General features: G+C 22.3%; 2 protein-coding genes across 6 annotated transcripts in view; one reads left to right on the top strand and one right to left on the bottom strand.

The window, feature by feature from the left end:
* LOC727460 (FERM domain-containing protein 5) overlaps nt 1-9,716 on the bottom strand; it is a 55,513-nt gene extending 45,797 nt beyond the window's left edge. For 3 of the 5 annotated variants that reach the window (XM_026446510.1, XM_026446511.1, XM_006572009.3), the window contains exon 1: nt 9,340-9,716. In XM_026446510.1, coding sequence (XP_026302295.1) covers nt 9,340-9,435 — 96 coding nt within the window. In that variant the 5' untranslated portion in view covers nt 9,436-9,716. The remainder of the gene's footprint in view (nt 1-9,339) is intronic. The other 2 variants (XM_026446512.1, XM_026446513.1) reach the window with 2 other exon arrangements.
* Nucleotides 9,717-10,349: 633 nt separating this feature from the next.
* The window catches only part of LOC727456 (glucose-6-phosphate 1-epimerase), a 28,214-nt gene continuing 17,886 nt past the window's right edge, over nt 10,350-20,677 (top strand). Inside the window, exons 1-2 of the mRNA XM_003251812.4 lie at nt 10,350-10,495; nt 11,274-11,325. Of these exons, the coding sequence (XP_003251860.1) occupies nt 10,426-10,495; nt 11,274-11,325 (122 nt within the window). The 5' untranslated portion in view covers nt 10,350-10,425. The remainder of the gene's footprint in view (nt 10,496-11,273; nt 11,326-20,677) is intronic.

The raw sequence follows: 20,677 nt of genomic DNA, 5'->3' as shown, positions 1-20,677 counted from the left end.
TTTTGAATGAGAGAATAAAGGAATGTGTGAAACAACATTTCTTTTAATGTATTATATTAATGTAAAAAACTCTTCCTAATGATGTATATAATATAAGATGAAAATTACCCAAATATTAAAAAACTAAAGAAGTATAGTTTCCTAGTTTCTAATCAATATAATGTTAAAAAATATCTTTTACATTTTCATAATAATAAAAATTGACCCATTCTAAATCTATTTGAGCATAAGTCGATTTCTTCGAAGAGAAAGAAATTCCTTTCCCTCATCCAATGCACATGTGCATACATCTTCTCTATAAATCTTATAGCATGCTTATAGATTTTTTTTTTCTACATGATCAAGATAGAATAAAATGTGAATAAATTCCAAAGTAAAATCAAAGACAGAGAAAAATATTTCAGTTTAAAGAAAAAGAAGACAATTAATCGTGGAATTTATTTGAATATATTATATATATTATTAAGAATTAACTGTCAGTTGTTAAGTATAATTTTTGATGAGAAACAAATATTAATAATGATATTATACAGCGAATGCAATTACATAGACATAACGTATAATCAACATTATATTACCTTTCTCGAAATCAACAAGTATAATCGTTTTGTATCACATAAGACGATAATAAAGCCGATAATAAGTATCTGGTTATGTATATAGAAAGACAACTGTGCATAGGGTCAAGGTAAGTAAGTAGGCTAGTGAATCAATCGGCATAAATAACGTATTAAGTTTTGTATCTACTTTACCTCAACTTCACGTTATTAGAAACAAGAAACTTTCAAAAGAAAAAGATAATATAAAGGAATCTCATATCACAATTACTTTAAATAATCATTATTGCTAACAAATGATTAATAACGAAAGGAAATATCACGTTTCTTTTTCAGTATGAGTGTATGAGAAGTTTTATACAAAATTTAAATTAAAATATCTCTTAAGGTAATAATTTTTTATTTTAAATGAATATGTGACTCCATTTAAAAAAAAAAACAAATTTGATCTTCGTTTTGATTAAATTATCCATTTATAAAAAAATTAACAACAAAATATCACATTGCCCTTCTACATCGTGAAATTTTTTTACAAAACGAATGATTTATCGAGAAGCAAATCATGTTACGAAATTTAGTCTGTATAACCGAGAAATAATAAATAAATAATGTAATAAGGAAAAAATATAATGATCTATCATCTTTTTCTTTTTTTAGTATATGAATAGTTGGGAATACATTGAAATATTGACAAATTGTTTACTACTTTCTCTGTTCAAAAAATCAAAATGAATATACCAAGAAGACAATGTCTCGACAGATAAAAGCCAAGGTTTGAAAAGCTGTAGCTTCTCATACATATGTATAAATCCAATAGAAACGACAGTTGTAGCTTAAAACGTTTAATATCAATTTATTGAAAACAGCCAACATGTTCTCAGGAAAGTTGAATGAAAAATTTTATTATTAATATGAACAATTGGTAGTTTTCAAATATTTCAAGGCAAACTAATAATTGAAAAGACAAAGAAAAAGATTTTATTCATTGAAATCCTCCAATTAATTTTTTTAAATCTTTCAGATTTCTTCAAACTATTATTATTGTTTTGATATAAATATAATTAATATAAATGAATAAATACTCAAATTCTTTTTTGATAAAAATTGAATATTAATTAAACTAGAAAAAAAAAGGACATATCCAATATTATTATATGTGAGTCTTATAAAAATTATCTTATTTAGAAAGCAATTTTATTAATACAAAATTATCTTCATAGTTAAAAAAAAAAAAAAAAAAAAAAAGGAAAACATAAGAAATATACTGCAAGAAATGTGATTTCAAGAACATAAATACATCTCGAAACTGCAATAAACGATAGAAATATTAAGCATGAACACGCAAAAACAAAGACCATCTCATTATTAAGCATTTTTATCGATCGTCAAGAAAACTACTCAACGAGCAAACGTCTAGTTTTTCTTATGTATTTAGCAAAAAAAAAGTCCATCCTCGACCAATGCTTTTCAAATCTCTCATTATTCTCAAATGGACAATAAAAACATCAAACCGTTATCATTCATCTTGTACATAGAATTCTTTTGAAACGTTTCACAAAAGGATAAAATGGAAAACATGAGGTACAAAGCATTACAGGAAAAAGAATTAAACAAAATCTTCTTCATAACCATACATAGATATGCAACGTTAACATATTGAATTCGCGAATAAAATTAGATTACTTCAGAATGATCACACAATGATCGATCAACTACTCTCAATTATACTCTCAATTATATATCAAAAATTAAAGCTCATTGAACTCCAATATCTTCTTCAACAACATCGTAACGAGACATTAACGATTCATTCTCTTCCCTTCGAGTCAAGAACAATATTCAAAGAGCATATTTCCAATGCAATTATCTAAGAATTAATATCAATCCCTATTACAAATATAAACAGGAAATTTCCAATAGATCTTATAGGAATAAATCAAATCATCATCACAAAGTGAAACATCTACTATGAGAATTAATGATTCGAATAGTAAATATTTAATATATGTTTGTAAATTAAAGAAAGAAACAGTCAAGATTGAACTGAATTGATAAATCAAGCAAAAAAAAATCAGATCCAAATACACTTTCAACTAATTTGAATTTAAAGCTCCATTCTTTATAGATGTCTACAAGTTATTACTCAACTAAATTATGAGTTATAATGTTTTTTGTCTTAAACAACTAACAAAAACAAGATGATATAAATATTGAAGAAATATTTAATTCAATCTAACTAAATTTCCTATATATGTATATGCACTATTATTTTCCTCAAATAATTAAAATAGTTAATTTTTATCAAAAAGAATATATAACATAAATATCACCAATTCTATTTTAATAAAATATATTTATTAATAGAATTTGTATTGACATTTTTCATTTATTGAACAGAATAAGTTAAAGTGAATTTAGTTTCAAAACGCAATACAAATAATATGAAGAAAGGAAGAGATATTATGTATTTTTGAATAAAATTTCTAATTTTAAAAATAGATTATTTTTCTTTACTTTTCATCAAATTCAATTCAGTTTTTCTTTTCTAAAACTTAAAATATAAGAATAAATAGAGATATAATAGAAATGGAGAGAGAAATAAATTTTACAAAAATTCCAATAAACTATCACAAATATAATTAGTCAAGAACTAGTGCATCAAGTTTTTATAAAGCTAAATCAATACGTCATGTCAACTGCACCAATTAAAAAGTTAACTTTTATTAATTTTAAATCAACAACCATCCATACACAATTAAAGATGAGAAAAATGGAAGAATAACAAACTTAGTATATAGATAAATTTTTAAAAAACTTATTGATTATATTGCATTTTAAACTATTATATTAAAATATTAAGAATAAGCAATTTAATCTTGTAAAAAGAAATACTCATCTATAGATTTAATTAGTTGAGTTTTCTTCTCAACAAAATTAATAAAAATTTTCATAAACGAAACAGAAAGAAATGATATAAAGAAGAAAATATTTTTTATCAATCTACAAGCTATAATAAAAAACCTATGTTTTGTGCCATTACATCTTTTTCATCCTTCCAACTCATTGATTCCTATTTATTGTGCATAGACGCTATATTTCAAATAATTCAAACAAGCTACAACAAATTCCTTATGATATTTTAAAATAGAATTACACTCGATCTAACTTCTTCAAATTCATAGAAATAAATCAAAAAAGGAGATGGATCTAGATGGATTCAGATTTTCACATATCAAAAAACCATCAATCTGACACAGCTTCTCTGTATCTTTTATCTTTTTTCGTGAAACATTTCTATCTTTAATATCTACTTTTTCGCATGTCGAATATCTCTAACCGATGAATATTGATCGCAATACGAATAACGATTGGATTTATTTATTTTTTGTTTAAAAGTTTTTAGTACAAATTGTTTTGCAAACCGCGATAGTTTATCTTAAATTCTTTCTTCTTTCTCTTCTACATCATTTCATGATGTAAAATAACAGCATTTTTTGATTCTTCTTTTTTATTAATTTATTCTTATTCTCATTGCAATTCGCACAATTGTTAAAAGCTTAATAATCAACAATTGGTACATTTCAATTCTTTACATTTATAACGATTTATAATATATTTTACGATTGTTTCTTCTTTTTACAACCCATATTCCGCGATAACTCATTGCAATGACCTTTTGTCTCTAGCTTTTACGAGTTTTTGAAGGATCTCGACTAAAAGTTAATAATAATTAGTAATAATTGGTAATAAGGATCGAGATCAGAAATAAGATTCCTTTTAATTTCTTTTTGTGAAAGTTTTGTTGTTAAATTTGCAGAAATAACTATTTAAAATAATCGTATAATTTTTTAAATGAATAGCAGTGGATGAACAGTTCCACTTATTGGGGAAACTCATCCTTGATGAGTTTTGAAAAATAGTTCCACTTAACCGGTAGTACAATGTCGATTCTTTCGTACATGCCACTGAATACTGATATTCTGTTTAAGAGGCATGCGTTCATTGGATGCATGCCAATGCTTTCGCTCAAAAATACTACTCTATACGGGATTTCCATAGTAAGCACAAAACCGTTAATAAAATCCTAAAGTAAGAAATTCTCTTCTTATTTTTCAAAAGTACAAATTTATACAAAATTATTATTAAACGTTTCTAATATAAATATCAATGCTTTTTCTAATGCTTGAGACAAAATTATATTTTCAATTTGGATGGAATAAAGAATAATCTGAATTACATGTTCAACTACAAATTATAAATCGACGTATAATTCTAATTTAATTTGCACATTAGAGATAATTTATATTGGAAATGAATCTTAGTTGATCCGAGATAATGAATTGAGAAAAATTTGGCGTGAATACGATAGCTATTGAAGAATTGAATCGAAATGCATCGATCGTACGCCCAACACAATCCGGTTCTTTGATAGTCAGAGTACATATTACGTTGTAAATTTAAAAAATACTGTTACAAACTTATGCGTTGAGAATAAATAAGAGTGTTGGTATTGCCAATATTTATCTTCACAATGATCACTGATGTTTCTGATGCAATGGACGTTCTTGGAGGGATAGAATCAATATTGAATTTCACGAATTTCACAGAGATAATTGATGATTAGGAAAGGACGTTTCCATCTATAAACTGTGAAATACATTGCATCTTCTTGAACTGATGCGAGTTTACACACAAGTTTTGAGTATATAATGGACTATGATTTCATCATCTAACTCTCATATATAACGTATGCTCTTATATCTGGATTAATCCCATTCAAAAGGCTTCATAATTTAAGTGAAACAGAATCCTTGTTTCCTTAACTAATTACCATCCTGTTAAACCAAGGATATAATTACTTGGAAAATTAAGTACATCGTGTATAAAATTAATATTTTATCGTAAAAAAATCTTTAGAGTGAATAATCGTTTATATTGTAAAATTAATTTTTCTGTAAAAGAGAAATATTATGTCATTCTTTTTACAATTTTGAAATTTCTTTTTCTCAATCGAATTATAAAATCGAATATGAGAGAATAATTTAAGTATCGTTACATTTAATGCATGTATATTTAAACACTCCATTAAAGATTCGAGACACGAGTGTAAAGTTGTATTAAGAATAAAACGATCTATTTGTGTAAAACGTGCAATTTTATCGTCCTGCTTAATCTTTCAAATTATAATCAACGATAGAAATCACGTATCAAAATATTTCATTCTAGAACGCAGTCACATTCACAACAATATGTTCACGATATGTCTTTCCAGATTTCTGTTAATTTATGCCAGGCGTACAAGCGCCTGTTAAGGTTTATGACACGGACAAGGCTATTTTTGAGAAAAACGTTAATCAATATTTTCTATTATAGAGGACCATTCGAGTCAAGGCCTGGAAATAATACTTTACGAACTTAATGTTTGCAATCCTTCAATTCACGATCAATGCGTCGTACAAAACTTTTACAGATATAATTCATAGATACGATACCTTATCCCTTCAATCATCCGTTTCGTCTTCCAATTATGTTAAATTTATAACACATTGCTTACAAAAACAGTTGGCTTGCATTCGCTCCATCACCAATGCTGATCATATCGTGCAAACTGTATAATATAATATATTTAAAAGGAATACTTTTGAAAGATTGCAAAAGTCAATTCTAAAGGTCAAAATACAAAAGTTGGTTTATGCAAAAATTAAACGAAGCGGAAATTCATATTGTCATTGTAGAAATATCTATTTTCAGATTGTGAGATTCACGAATCCTATACACAAATTACAGGCAATTATTATTTTGTATCAGAATAAAAATATCTAGATGAAACACGTGGCTACGTTTAATTTCTTAAAAACAATTTAAGGAATTTGAAATGATATGGCAAGTAATAAGTATAAATATCATCTATTTGCAGAAAGAAAAAATTTCGTTAATCGTTCCATTGATTTTCAGAATACAGAGAGAGTCAATGCTAAAGCGACATAACAGCTCGTTCACAAAATCGATACGCAATGTCACGCAATTAAATGGGAAAGATAAAATTTTATAATTTAATTAATGTGACATTAACAGTGGGCATAATTGTCTTCCCTTTCAATAACTTCAATTATTCCATTTATATAGATTTCGCATTAAATGATCAATTGCTGCGTTACGATTGATCCTTTTTGTTATTTTCATACTTTTCTTTTCTCTGCAAGCTTTTCTTCGAGAAATTGTGCATCTATTTAATTAAATATTCCCATGATGGACGATATTGTTGCGAAAAATAAGTTTATCATTACGAGTTATTTCTTCTTATTGATTTCATCGAATTGAAATATCTCTTCCTATTTATCCCCCCTTTTCAACGAGTAAACTTGTTTTTCCTTCCTATTCGAATCACGTGTCGTTATTCTCTTCTTTTCTTCGTTTTTCTTTTTTTATAAATCATAGTAATAACAAACAAATTGGACCGTAGACGGTATTCAATTTTTCCTCATCAATGGAACACTTGTTTTCCATTCTCCTACTGTTCCAATGCACATGGAACAACGATTGTCACGATCATTGCACGGAAAGCACGTTCATTCCATTCCGGCAACGTGTAGTGCGGCATGAACGTGTTGCGGGTAAACAAATAATGATCTACACTAATCTGATCGACGTTCTAATGTTAGAAACACTGTTATACACTTCGTATACTTCCGTACTTTCTTCGAACTGTTTATTAAAACGATACGGAAATACGAGATTCATAATCAGTTATGTCAGACAGATACGAATCGTATCAGACATGAATGAAATATATGACAAAGCGCGATTTACAAACATAAGAAGATCACATTGCAAAACTAGCTAGTTTATTAAGAGAAATGATTTTGCTTATTTTCTATATTTACAATAAAACATTTCATAGTGAAAATTTTCAGAATTTTTATATTTCCTTTTTGTATTTCATATTTCATTTGTATTTATTCTTAATTAAATATATGAATTTTTGGACAGTAAAATTATTAGATTATTAAATTTATTATTGGATAAAGATGTAATTAGATGTAATTTCGATTTTTTTTGTTTTAACCAACTTTTTCTTAAATTTCTAATTAATTCATTTCCATGACTTTTTTTTATGACATTAAAATCAAATAAATTCTGATGAAAATGATTATGAAATTCATATGTCATAAATTCCCATAAACATTTCGAATTTAACCGTTAAAATGTTACAAAAATATAGCTTAAACATTTAACTTGCAATCTTTAAAATTTATATTTGTTTCTTTGATTCTACAAAAATTATGTTATTTTTGTTTATCGAGATATCTTGATAATATATAACACCACGTGATTCCATTTACCTTTGTATAATATACTAACATATGATAAAAATAATAGTAAAAAAATTAAAAAACTAAATGTATGAAATTATTTTATATAACGCAAATAATATTCTTCTCGTTCTTAACTTGAAACAATTTTTTTATAACTTATTTCAAAAATAAAACGTATCCATTTTATAATTTATCCTATGTATATATGTATGTAATATAACTAGAGAAAATTATAATTTTTCTATGTTATAAATTATAAATATAAATTATGATAGAATAATAGTATTCTAACAATAAACGAATATAAATATTTGATAAAAAAAAAAACTTTTATTTAATATTTAATATCTTATTATATTATATTATATATTTTGTAGTTTTAAAGAAAGAATAAACGTATAAAAAAAAAATCACTATGTATGGATATGGACTCATTTGTATTGTGCAAAATTTTCTCTATATTTTATATATTGGTATTACATTAAGAAATATAAATATAATTATAATATTTAAAAATATTGAAAATTATCAAATAGAATATTTTCAAAATCTACATTAAAGATATAATATAATCGTATAAAAAATATTTTAGATAAATGTATTCTTTATTCAAAATTATATATATATTCAAAGAATAAAACAAAAATTCAATTATTTAGTGCTCATAGTTAGTATCGAAGATATAATTATCAAATATGAAATTGTAATTTTTTTAATACTCTTAGTTACTACACGCACGTGGCTTGCGACACTAAGCTATTAAACTTGTTGTATATATGTGCATACATATATACATACGTATACAAATTAAATACACATAACGCACGATAAATATTGCGAATAAACTATTAATCTATCGTATTAAATTGAAATAATATTAATAAATATATTAATTAAAAAATAAAAATATAATTTTAAAATATTACAAGTGATAAATTTCAACTTATCATTATTTCGAGTTTAACGAATTGTTAATAATTAAAAAAAAAAAAAATTCATTTTCATTTCGTTATATTTGAAATTCAAATTATTAACTTTTCAAATTATTAATTTATATTCAAATACAAAACATAACTGATGATTACCTATTGTATATTTATAATATACAAATATGAAAATTCATTAAATTCATCGTATACTGATTATTATAGAAATATCGATTCGAATCATTAAACAGTATAACAATTAGCGTTAAAAAGAAAATTTTGGACGAACAAACAGTTGTAGTGATTACTTTCTGGAATCGATCGAAATGCTTATTTCGTTTGAATCAAAGTAGACAGACATTCATGCAAAATTTTTTTCACTAACATATACAAGATATTTAGGCATTCACAAGCCGGTAAACTCTCAACTTGTTTGAAGCTGAGCGATCGTTACCGGCAGCAAGAAGAAAAGGGGTAAAAGCGCGTGTACAAGCGTCGTCAATAGTTCGTCGCGTGTACTGACATAAATGAATATCTCACCTGAAAGTCACAGTGGATAATTTCGGCGTCGTCTAGAAGTCGAATAGTGGCGCGATGCACCACCGTAACGTCACTTTTACTACCAAATTTCAACATTTCTGCCCTCAAGTCGCCACCCGAATTATCCCCCCGACCCTCATCGTCTCCTGCCCCACAGCACCACACACTGCCAGCTAATTATTTTCGATTCACGTTGCCGTTATCGTAAATAATTGTAATTGTCGCTGACACGCGACTTGTCAATAAATTTTCCGTCAAGTTGATACAACGCACGATGACACTACACAACGAACGACACATCACAGTAGTATGTAGAATACCAAACTTTCTGTCAACCGGTCTCGTCTTCTGACCTACAGTTACAACGATGCCATGTTTTCAACTCACGTAACAAACCCAATGTTGCCGTTCAGAGAGTACAGCAATTGTGTAATATGATTGGTCCATCACTCGATCGTAGCGGGTATTTTAAAAATGAAATTTCAAATATCATCAATAAATTCTTCCAATTATATTTACAGATAGCATAATAAAAATTACTGTTAATGAAAACTCATTTTATTCACGTAGGAATTAAATAACTTTATTTAAGTATTTTAGAATAAAATATTACTTCTTCATTAAATAGATATTTTAAAATATTTATTACTTATTACTTATCGAAAAAAAGTTTTTATCCCACAGTATTAATTAAAAATATAAATTGTAGCTATTCAAATTTGATATTGTTGTTAATTTTTATTTAAAAATTAAATGAAAAAATAAGATAAATGCAAGAAAGCAATATATAAAATATATCGTGTTTATATAATATTATAAGTTATAAATTTGATCTTTGTCAAAAAATATTAATATTAAATAAAAAATTTTTTTTAGAATTATATTCTTATCGTCGAATATTATTATTATCGAGTAGTAAATATTACTTTCATATAAAGTTATAAGAACAACTCACAGATGTCACTCAACGATGAATGACTTGTATATTAAAGTAGTAAATCGAAATATGGTGGGGGTAAACTAGGGGCATTGAACAAAGGTTGACTGCGTTGGTCGAGGAATCGGCGGCGCATTCACGACTCAAACATGGCAGCGGCTACTAGCGTTGTCGTGCTCGACAGGGGCAACAATACCACCTGCACGATTAATTTACACGGTGTGTGCGCGCGTACAGATTAATACAAACAACTAGATCTGCAAGTTGTCTATCGAGTTTTATTATAATTATCGTAATATAACGTGTAAACGCACAATATTAAATCCACACGTATATACAGACACACACGTATCTTTAACGAATCATCTTTATCTCGAAAAACTATGTTCCACATCATCATGAGGTGTTGCTAAAAGAAATTAAAAAAAAGAAATGATATCGTGAGAAAAAAGTTTAAAAAATATATATTATAATATATATATGTATATATATATATATTTATATTTATTTATACATATATATATTACAATATATTTTTTTTTCTTTTTTGACAGTATATCGTTCCCAGATTTGTGTCGTATTTTTATATTTCGTTTAAGAAGAAAATAAAGTGTGTGCGCGCGCCTTTACTCAAGCCTAACCTCCAGTTTTTGTGCTGTTTTCATACGTTTATTTATGAATTCATACATATTTATTCATGTATTGGATATTTACAGTTTATATAAAAATTTAATGTGCTATTTTTTTTTTTTTAATCATTATTATATATCTTTATGCATCAAATATATTTAAATTTCTTTTTAAAAAGTGTCAATTCAGTTATGACATTATTGTAAACACGCCGTAGGTTTTCTTTAAATTTTCAAATATATTTATCTAGATGACAAGTGCGCGGCGGTAAAGTTCAATTCTATGCGAATAATATTAAGTAGAAAGTCATAATTTTTGCAAATAAAAAGCTGAATTCAAATTTTGATCAATATTTTCCATTTTCTAGGAGCTACCGTGGTATCCTGGAGAGTAAATAATCAAGAACAACTGTTTGTAAGGTAAGTTCATAATTTCTCTAATATTTATGTTGATAATTATATAATTAATTACAACGAAACATGTGATTTCGCATTTTCTTGATTTATAATATCGTTAAAATGTTAAAACTTTACGAATAACTTATACGTATTCATTCTTTTCTATATAATATATATTAGATCTCTATATTTATTTTATAAAAACTTATTTGTATTAATAAGTAAAAATATCCATTATTCTTTTAATATATTATTATTTGATATTGTATAATGTAGTTAATTGCATAATAGAAGGTTAAAAAATTTTATAAATTTGAATACGTTTAATATCTTTGTTAAATATTTTTATTTTGGGAATGTAATAATTTATTTAATAATAATTTAATTAAATAATATATTTTAAAAATAATTAAATTAAATAAGTTTCTCTTAAATATGAATATATAACAATTTATATATGTGTATATATATATATTTTTATTAATTTATATCGTAATATAAACAATATAGTACAATATTTATAATATTATTATAATACATAGTTATAATAATATCAACTTAAAATCTTTTTTTTTTCAAAGATATTTATATATCATTAAAAATAAATGATACGATGCAATTTTTTAATGTTATCGAGACGTCAATAAATAATGCAATTATTTAATTATAAATACATGCTTTCTTATTTAGCAATTCGATTAATTGGCAATTCAATAATATTTCGATTATAGCACTATAACGATTTTCATTTTATTAATATCAATTAATTTAATATATTATAGCATCTAATTCGCGCTTATTAGTTATTATTTAAATTTAAATGATTAAAAATAAAATTAATTTTTTTCATTGTTTAAAAAAATGACACTTTTGTATCTTTCCATGATATGCAATCAAACTTTTTGACGTAAAACAATCAATTAGACGTAAAATTTGAATATCTGTAAAATTTTGTAATCTCTATATTTATTAATAAAAAATTTGATATAATTCTAAATTTTGATCTTAATAAAAATTAAAATAGACAAATAAGACATATTTAACGATTAGAATTAGAAATTTAATAATCAGGATTAAAAACAATATAAAATATGAAATAAATGAATAACATAAAAAATGATATAATATAACGTATCAGGCATATTAAAGAAACAAATTATATTGTAAAAAATTAGGTGTATTGTGATATTGTGTTATCATATTATAAAAAATTGTATTATGATAGTGCTATCACTAATCAAAAATAACAATAATTTTTGAAGTCTTGAATTTTTAAATGAGTTTTTTTTAAAATTTCATTTATTCTGATCATTTAGCAAAATTTTAATAAAAAATCGATATAAAATTTGATACATATATATATATTTCACACGAAGTAAAATGTTTTAAAATATTCTAATATTGAAATATTTTTTTATATCTTAAAATGATGTTAATAAAAAATTAATATTCGTCATAAAATATTGTAAGTTTATTACAGTTAATTACAATAATTTCTATATTTTCTATTTTTTCTAATTTAAAATATAAATGACCATAAATAATAATTATTTAATAAAATAAAAATAAAGATAAAAAATAATTATTTTCTATTTTCTTTTCTTATTTGAACGAAGAAGGAATTATCATAAAGTAAAAAAATTATATTTTAGCATTACATACAGAAATTATTAAATATTTGAAGTGAAAAAATTACATAATATGCAATAAAATTTCTTATTTACTTATTATTTAAGTAGTTCTAATTTTACGAATGTTTAAAAATTTTTATAATATTTTAAATAAATAAATATCCGAATTGTTACACATCTAATTCCTTAGTTTGTCAAAAAAATAAATTATTTAAATAACAAAAAAAAATAGAACATTTAAATTTAAATTTCAACGAAAACGTTTGTAACAAAATTCGTAATTCGTATTCTCTTTATTGATTTTATTGTTTAAGATACGCGTGAGATGTACGAGAATAACTATTTGCACTTAATTGATGTCATTGATAGACATAGCAACTTTTAAAACGTTTCAGCGCGATACTTGGTTGCATAATGTTTTTGATATGCATACCAATATGCGTTTATCGATTTTAACGATTGAAAGTAATATTAAATCGAAGAAAAATAGCAGGAACAGCAGCAAGTAAGACATGCGTGCACACCTGCTGTGAAAGAGTCGCTTAAAAGCGCGGTGCCCGTGACGATCGCTTTAAAAGCAGCAGTCCGAGAGCAGACGATGAAAAAACTGACGAAGCGAAGGCAAGGGCGCTCTGGACCAGTATACATATACGTTTTACACGAAGTTCAGGGCCCCTCGCCAGTTGCTAGTCATCGGTTCTTCCGACTGTAAAGGTGCTGTTAGAACCTCTTTCATCAAATATATATTCTCAAGTATAAATCAATTTTTGCTTTAACAAATAAATCGAGAAAATAATAAATTAATTCTTGATTCTGTTTTATATTTATATGTTATATAAATTGAAAAATTTAAATGCCAGTAAAAGCTTCCATAACACAAAGAAAGTCAACAAGCGTGCTGGTAATTTACTCCAATTTTCATGGAAATAGCTATAAAGTTACATGGGTATGTCCGGTTTGATATGAATCTCTTTGTATAAGACGTGTCTGAGAAATTCATCATTATAATCGTGTATTTTTATACATGTTTGAATCTATATGTATATATATATATATATATATTTTTTTTTTATTCTATATTGTTTATTATCAGTATTGTGTTAATATTTTTTTTGAAATTTATAAATTTGCTATTATTTATTTATTTAAGTATTGATGAAAATATAAATTGATTTTAAATATTATTCTATTAAAAAAATTTTAGAGAAAAATTAATTCTTATTAAAATGTGTGTAAAGATATTATGGATAATCTTACTTGGGAATAATAGTATCAAATTTTTTATTAATTTAATATATTTTTAATTAATTAATTCTTAACTTGTTTAAATTAAGAAAATAGAAAAAAATGATTTTGTAATTTTCATTAATTCATTCATATTATACGTATTCTTAATAAATTTTAATTCGAATGAATTGAAATATGTATAAAATTTATTACAACAAATTTATAATATAATATTCATTTATTTTGAAATAAAATATAATTTATTTATATTTAACAATATTCTACTTACACTATAATTTATAAAATGAAATAAAGTTATAGAATTATTCGATATAATAATGGATATAAAAAAAAATATATTAATAATATATATATATTAATATTATTTGATAAAAAGATTTAATTTCTCAATCTATTAAATAAAAAAAAAACAAATCTTTACAATTTTTAATGAAAATTGTAATGATAAATTTTAATTTCATTTATATATTTAAATAATTTTATAATTCTTTTATTTTTGAGATATATTTCTAATATAATATAACATATTAAATAATATAACTGTTTCTTTACATACATGACAAATATTGTTTATTTTGATCTGAAATTTATAGTTCAGATATTTAAATATCGTATAAATACATATGTCTATACGTTACATTTGATCTCTACTTACTATCATAAACAATATAAACAGAGATTAATTTAAACATTTGTAAGGAAAATCTAAGTAAATAATTAATAATTTAAGCAATTTATATAAAATTTATATAAAACGAATAATTTTTATAATCTAGATTGATAGAACTATGAATTTTTAATTAGATAAATTGTTAATTAATTTAAAATTATGTATCAAATTTTATTTATATATATATATAAAATATATAAAATTAATATATAAAATAAAAATATATAAATAAAAGGAAATATAATTATAATACTTAAAAGTATTATAATACTTAAATTATAATACTTAAAAATAATATATGCATATATTCAAATAATATTCATTGAACGTAAAATATTATTTGATAATATATGATAATTTAATTTTTTATTTTAAACTTATTCATTGAAATCAGTATTTTTCATAAAAAATATCTAATAAATATATATAATTCAAGCATAATTTCAATCCAATTGAATAATTTATTTTATTTTTTCATTTTTATCTTCATTTTGCTTTCCCTTTTTATATTTAAATATTTTTAATTCATTGTCCATCTTTTTTTTTTTTTGATTGATATTTCTTGCTTTTTTTTCTTTTATTTTTCTTTTATTTCATTTTGTAATTTATTTAATCACGTTTTCTTTTATGATAAATAATTATATATTATAAATTTTAAATGTGAAGATTGAATTGATTCAAGTAAAACTAGATAAGGAAAAATTAATTTTATCTGAAACTTTTATCAAATAGTTGTACAGATTATTTCTATAATCGTATACAAAATCGATACAGAAAATAATTATTTTTTTTTCAAGAAAGAATAAGTTGTAAAGTATACTTGTGGAAGTATAGAATAAAATCATTACGTATGAAGCTTTATTCTCAAGAAAATAGAATTTTACAATTTGTTAAATGCTTGTAACGTGTATTAACTGTAAATTTCAAATTTCGATTTCTATTTCTGTTCAAGTTTGTACTCATAAACATGAGCAATGTTATTATTTCTTATTAATTGTCATTGTCCCAATTACATTTATACTTGAAAAATTTTTAAATTTTTAAATTTAATTTTAAAACGAAACTTATTTTATATCAACTTATTTTTTCATGAGAAATTATGCTTTGTCCAATTAATAATACTTAATAATACTTTATATAAATATAATATATAGATATTTATTTTTTTCTTTCTCTTTTAAATGAGAATCTAAATATATATATATTTCGTATCAATATAGATATTTAATTTAAGTATCTTTTTTTTCTTAAATGAAATGTAGATTATTTATTGTTTAATTAGAAAATTATAAAAAAAATACAAAATATAGAGAAAAAATAATATTAGAAAAATGTTGGGAAAAAATCGTATTTTTTGTGAGTAAAAATTAAATGGCAAAGGAAGATTTTGTATCAGAAATTTTAATTGAATCTACAATTTATAATTAAAGTTAATTCGTTGAAAAAATTATTTTACATGAAAACAGGATTTTTTGAAAGTACCTATTCAAATAGCCTAGTTTTATCTTATGAACGTGAATAAGATTATACATCTATTAACGTGAATATAATTAAATAAAATTTTTATTTTTATTATTTTAAAGTTAATAAATTTAACTAATTTTAATTTTTAATTTTAGCAAATATTAATTTCTTTAATTAAGAAATATAAGCTTATTTATATTATTTTTAACTTACAATGTAAATTTATTGTAATTTATTTAATAAACAAGAGTCACAAATAAATCTCTTGTCGTTCTATCCTCAATATTTGTGCAAATATTACACGCTTAGTTACACACACACACACATATATATATGTACACATATAATGTAAACGGTTCCTCAATTTTAATCCACAAAAATAATTTATTGAAAATTAAATATTATATATATTTATTTTTATATTTTATATTATTTATATATTTATTTTAACATAATATATACGCGCGCGCGCGTATGTATGTGTACATAAACAATCAAAAATAAAATATTAAAATATTATGAAGATTACAAAATATAATTCAATGCTTACAAATTGATACTTATCAAATTTTTTAAATCCAAGTAACATTAAAAGAGACAAATTTAAAGATCACACTATTGAAATGTTTAAGTTAACAACAATTTTTAACAAAATTCAATTATTTATATAAAGTTTAATAACATTTCAATTTATATTTTTATATACCAATTTTTATTTTGGATTTTGGATTTTAGAATCGACCTTCCAAGATACCTCACAAATATATTAATCTATATATTTATCTTAAATTATATTTCAATAAATTTGATTATATTGGATTAACATTGCAAATAAAATTAATTATTAAAAAAAAATACAGTTGAGTCATATTTAGTATAAATTATTAAATCAATTAATTTTTCAATTTATTATTTACATATTTCATCGTAATATTACATTCAGTTTTATATATATAATAATATATATATAAATACATTAATAAAAATGAAAAAAAGAAAAATGCTCATTCTACATAATTTTAAGTTCTGGAAATACTCAAACATATTGCAATATTAAATTATTAAATTAAGATAATGAATTTTATATAGTTGAAAGACAATTCTTTCATAATAAATTGAACCATTGAATATATAAAAAATAATATATATTAAAGAACAATGATAAATTTGTCTAAATTAAAAATAAATATAAAGTGAATATAAATATTTCATTATCAAGAAAAGATAATTTTTATTATTAATTGCTTAAAACATGTCACACAAGAAAGAGAATATCAAATACAATAATTTTTATAAAAAAATTGTTATTTTCAACTAAATTTATTAAGTTTCATCATCAATTATATTTTAAATATTAAATTTTACTATTATTTAATTTATCGTTTATTATTATGAAAATTATATGTATTAAGTAAGTAAATTTAAATTTGCACTAACTACAACAAATGCTTTAATACATTAAAAGAGAATCGATTCAATTAAAGTATATTAAATATTATAGAGCAATAATCTTTTTTTAAAATTGCAAATCATTGAATATTGAAATCACTATATTCTGAAGTAACAATATTTCTTAGTTGGAAATTAACTATTCAAGATTTGCTATTTCAATATTAAACAATTATTTTTATATTTATCTACCATTAAAAATTTATTAATACAAACATATAAACATAAAAGAAAATGAAGAAAAATTAAGAATTTGTAATTTTGAATACAATTATTACATTCTATATAATTATACAAAATCATTACTACATTAATTAAAATAAAATTTTCAATTATGAGCATTGTTTCACTGGTAAAAAAATCATTCCTGGTAAAAAATTGTTGAGTAAATGCAACAATATTTAATATAATTTTTGAAATATTATAATGAGTATAAATATAAGTATGGAAATATTAAAATCAATTTAATATAAAATAAATAATAAATAATTTAATTTTTTTGTGAAAGAGAAAACAAAACAAAAAAAAAATGATAGTTGGAACAAAGTTTAACTGAAAGTTAGAAATCTGGAAAAAAATATTATTGTTATACATGTTTTTATTCTTTTTATTCTATTTTTATTCTCTATAAAAAAAATAAACATTATTTTTTTAAGTACTTAATATTTTGTAATATTTTCACAGTCATGTATGATTACCTTTATACATGTCATTGAAATTACTAATCCAAATTAATCTAAATTATCCAATCATTGTTTTTCTTTTCTTGAAAATAAATAAAAGTTGAAATTTTTTTGCAATTATATTTACTTTATATTAAATTACTTTATATTAAATATAATATAACATCCCAATATATTTCATATATTCATAATATTATGTCTCTAAAAAACTATCTCTAAAAAATTTCATTTTGTTATTTTTCGAAATATTATAATATTTAAGATCATTTATTAATATTTCATTAATAAAATATTTGTAATATTTTTAAGAATAATTTAAAAGTTTTTACATTTTGACTTATTTTTTTCCATTCATTATTATTTACAAATTATTGTTTACTAATTTCTATATTATTAACATTAAATACGTATTTAAGATAATTTAATATATAATATATTTAATTTAAATTAACAATTTTATTGTACAAAAAATTTTATTGTACAAAAAAATCAGTCGATTATTATTTTATGTTTTAAAATTTTTTTTTTTCTTATAAAATGCTATTTCTTTATTGATACAATAAAATTTAATAAAGAATCTATACACATATGATAATTTTTTTCAATAATATTTTTATCAATAAGTTTTTGATTTTATATATTTATAATACATTATAAGATACATTTATAAGATAATTGAGAACTATTGTACATAATTATCTAATATTACTGAAAAGATAGTTACATAAGATTTGATGATAAAATTTTCAGAATACTTGCTTTTATTAAAGTTATATTATTGTATAGAGATTGTATAAGATTATGTATATTCTCTTTATTGTTTAATTTTTCTTTTATTAGCACTTAAAGAAAGAACAATTAATAATTGTTTCAATTTCTTAAGTTAGTTCCTGAAATATTAAGCTGTTAAGCGAAAAAATTTAAATTGCAATTTTCTTCAGATATGTTATAAAATATAAAATATTAGAGATACGAACTTTTCAAATTTGTTTTCTTGAGTATATATTTGTTTATGATGCAGAAATAAAAGAGTAAAATGAAATCAGGAAAGGAAATATGGTTTTTTTGTCGAAAAGAAAAAAAAATAAAAATATCAAAGCTAGATCAAAAAAAAAAAAATAATATTACAATATTAATTTGTTTTATTGAATAACAAAAAAAACTCATTTCAATTTTTAAATTAATCGAATCGATCGAATGTTGAAAAGAAATTACAAATTATGTGCATTGAATACGATATCTTTATATTCAATTAATGAAAATAAATATTTGATTAATGATAATAAGTATTTGATAATGATAATGAGTTTATGAAATGAAATTTTCAAATGAGTTGTTTTGAAACTTTATTCTTCGTATTGCATATTGTATTTCTGGCCTGATATTATATCTGGCAATATATCATAATGCATGTTAATGACGAAATTAAGATAAGTTTAGATAAGTTAATTTTAACAAATAGAAGTCATCCCATTTTTTATTTCAATAAATGAATTATTGTTTGTATTATATTGTCAATTAATATTTATATTTTGTTTCTTTTTTTCATATTCTAGAAATATATATGAGTTAAAAGCATTGTTTCAATTTATATTTCAAACAATAATTTTTTATTTCAGAAATTCTAATTTCTTGGTATAAAATATTCTCTCATGACATAATCAAAATAATTTAATTATTTTGCTATTATTTATTATTTTATTATTATATTTAATATTAAATTATTATGTAATATTGAAAATATTTCCACATAAAAGAAATATATTGTTTTTACAAAACATATATACAGTAATACATAATTAGAAATAATTCTATAGATTTGTCAATCAAAAAGTATATGATCAATTTTTATCTTCTTAAACTTAAATTTTATAGCTTTACAAATTCTTAAACATATATAATTAATTTTCATGCGTTTCTTTTAGAGAGTGAAATAGAGATTTAATTAGAAATTTCAAATATTAAGATAACAAAACAAATTATTTTCATAATTCATAAAAATAAAAAAATGGTAAATAATAGAGAGTAGTTTTTACAACATTTCAGATTGCTTCTCTTTTTTAATTCTTAAAATATTACTTTTTCTTTACACTCAATTTTGAAAAAAAAAATTATGAAAGTCAAATAATGATGAAAAAGGAAGCAAGGACCAACCTTAATCTTAATATATAATACATAATATATTATAAAATTTGTGTATGAAACAAATAATATAAATTAAATAATAT

This window comes from Apis mellifera, linkage group LG2, assembly GCF_003254395.2.
Source record: "Apis mellifera strain DH4 linkage group LG2, Amel_HAv3.1, whole genome shotgun sequence".
In the NCBI taxonomy this organism is placed as follows: Eukaryota; Metazoa; Arthropoda; class Insecta; order Hymenoptera; family Apidae; genus Apis; species Apis mellifera.
The sequence above is the reverse complement of the archived record's forward strand: the minus strand, read 5'-3'. Positions and strand labels throughout refer to the sequence as shown.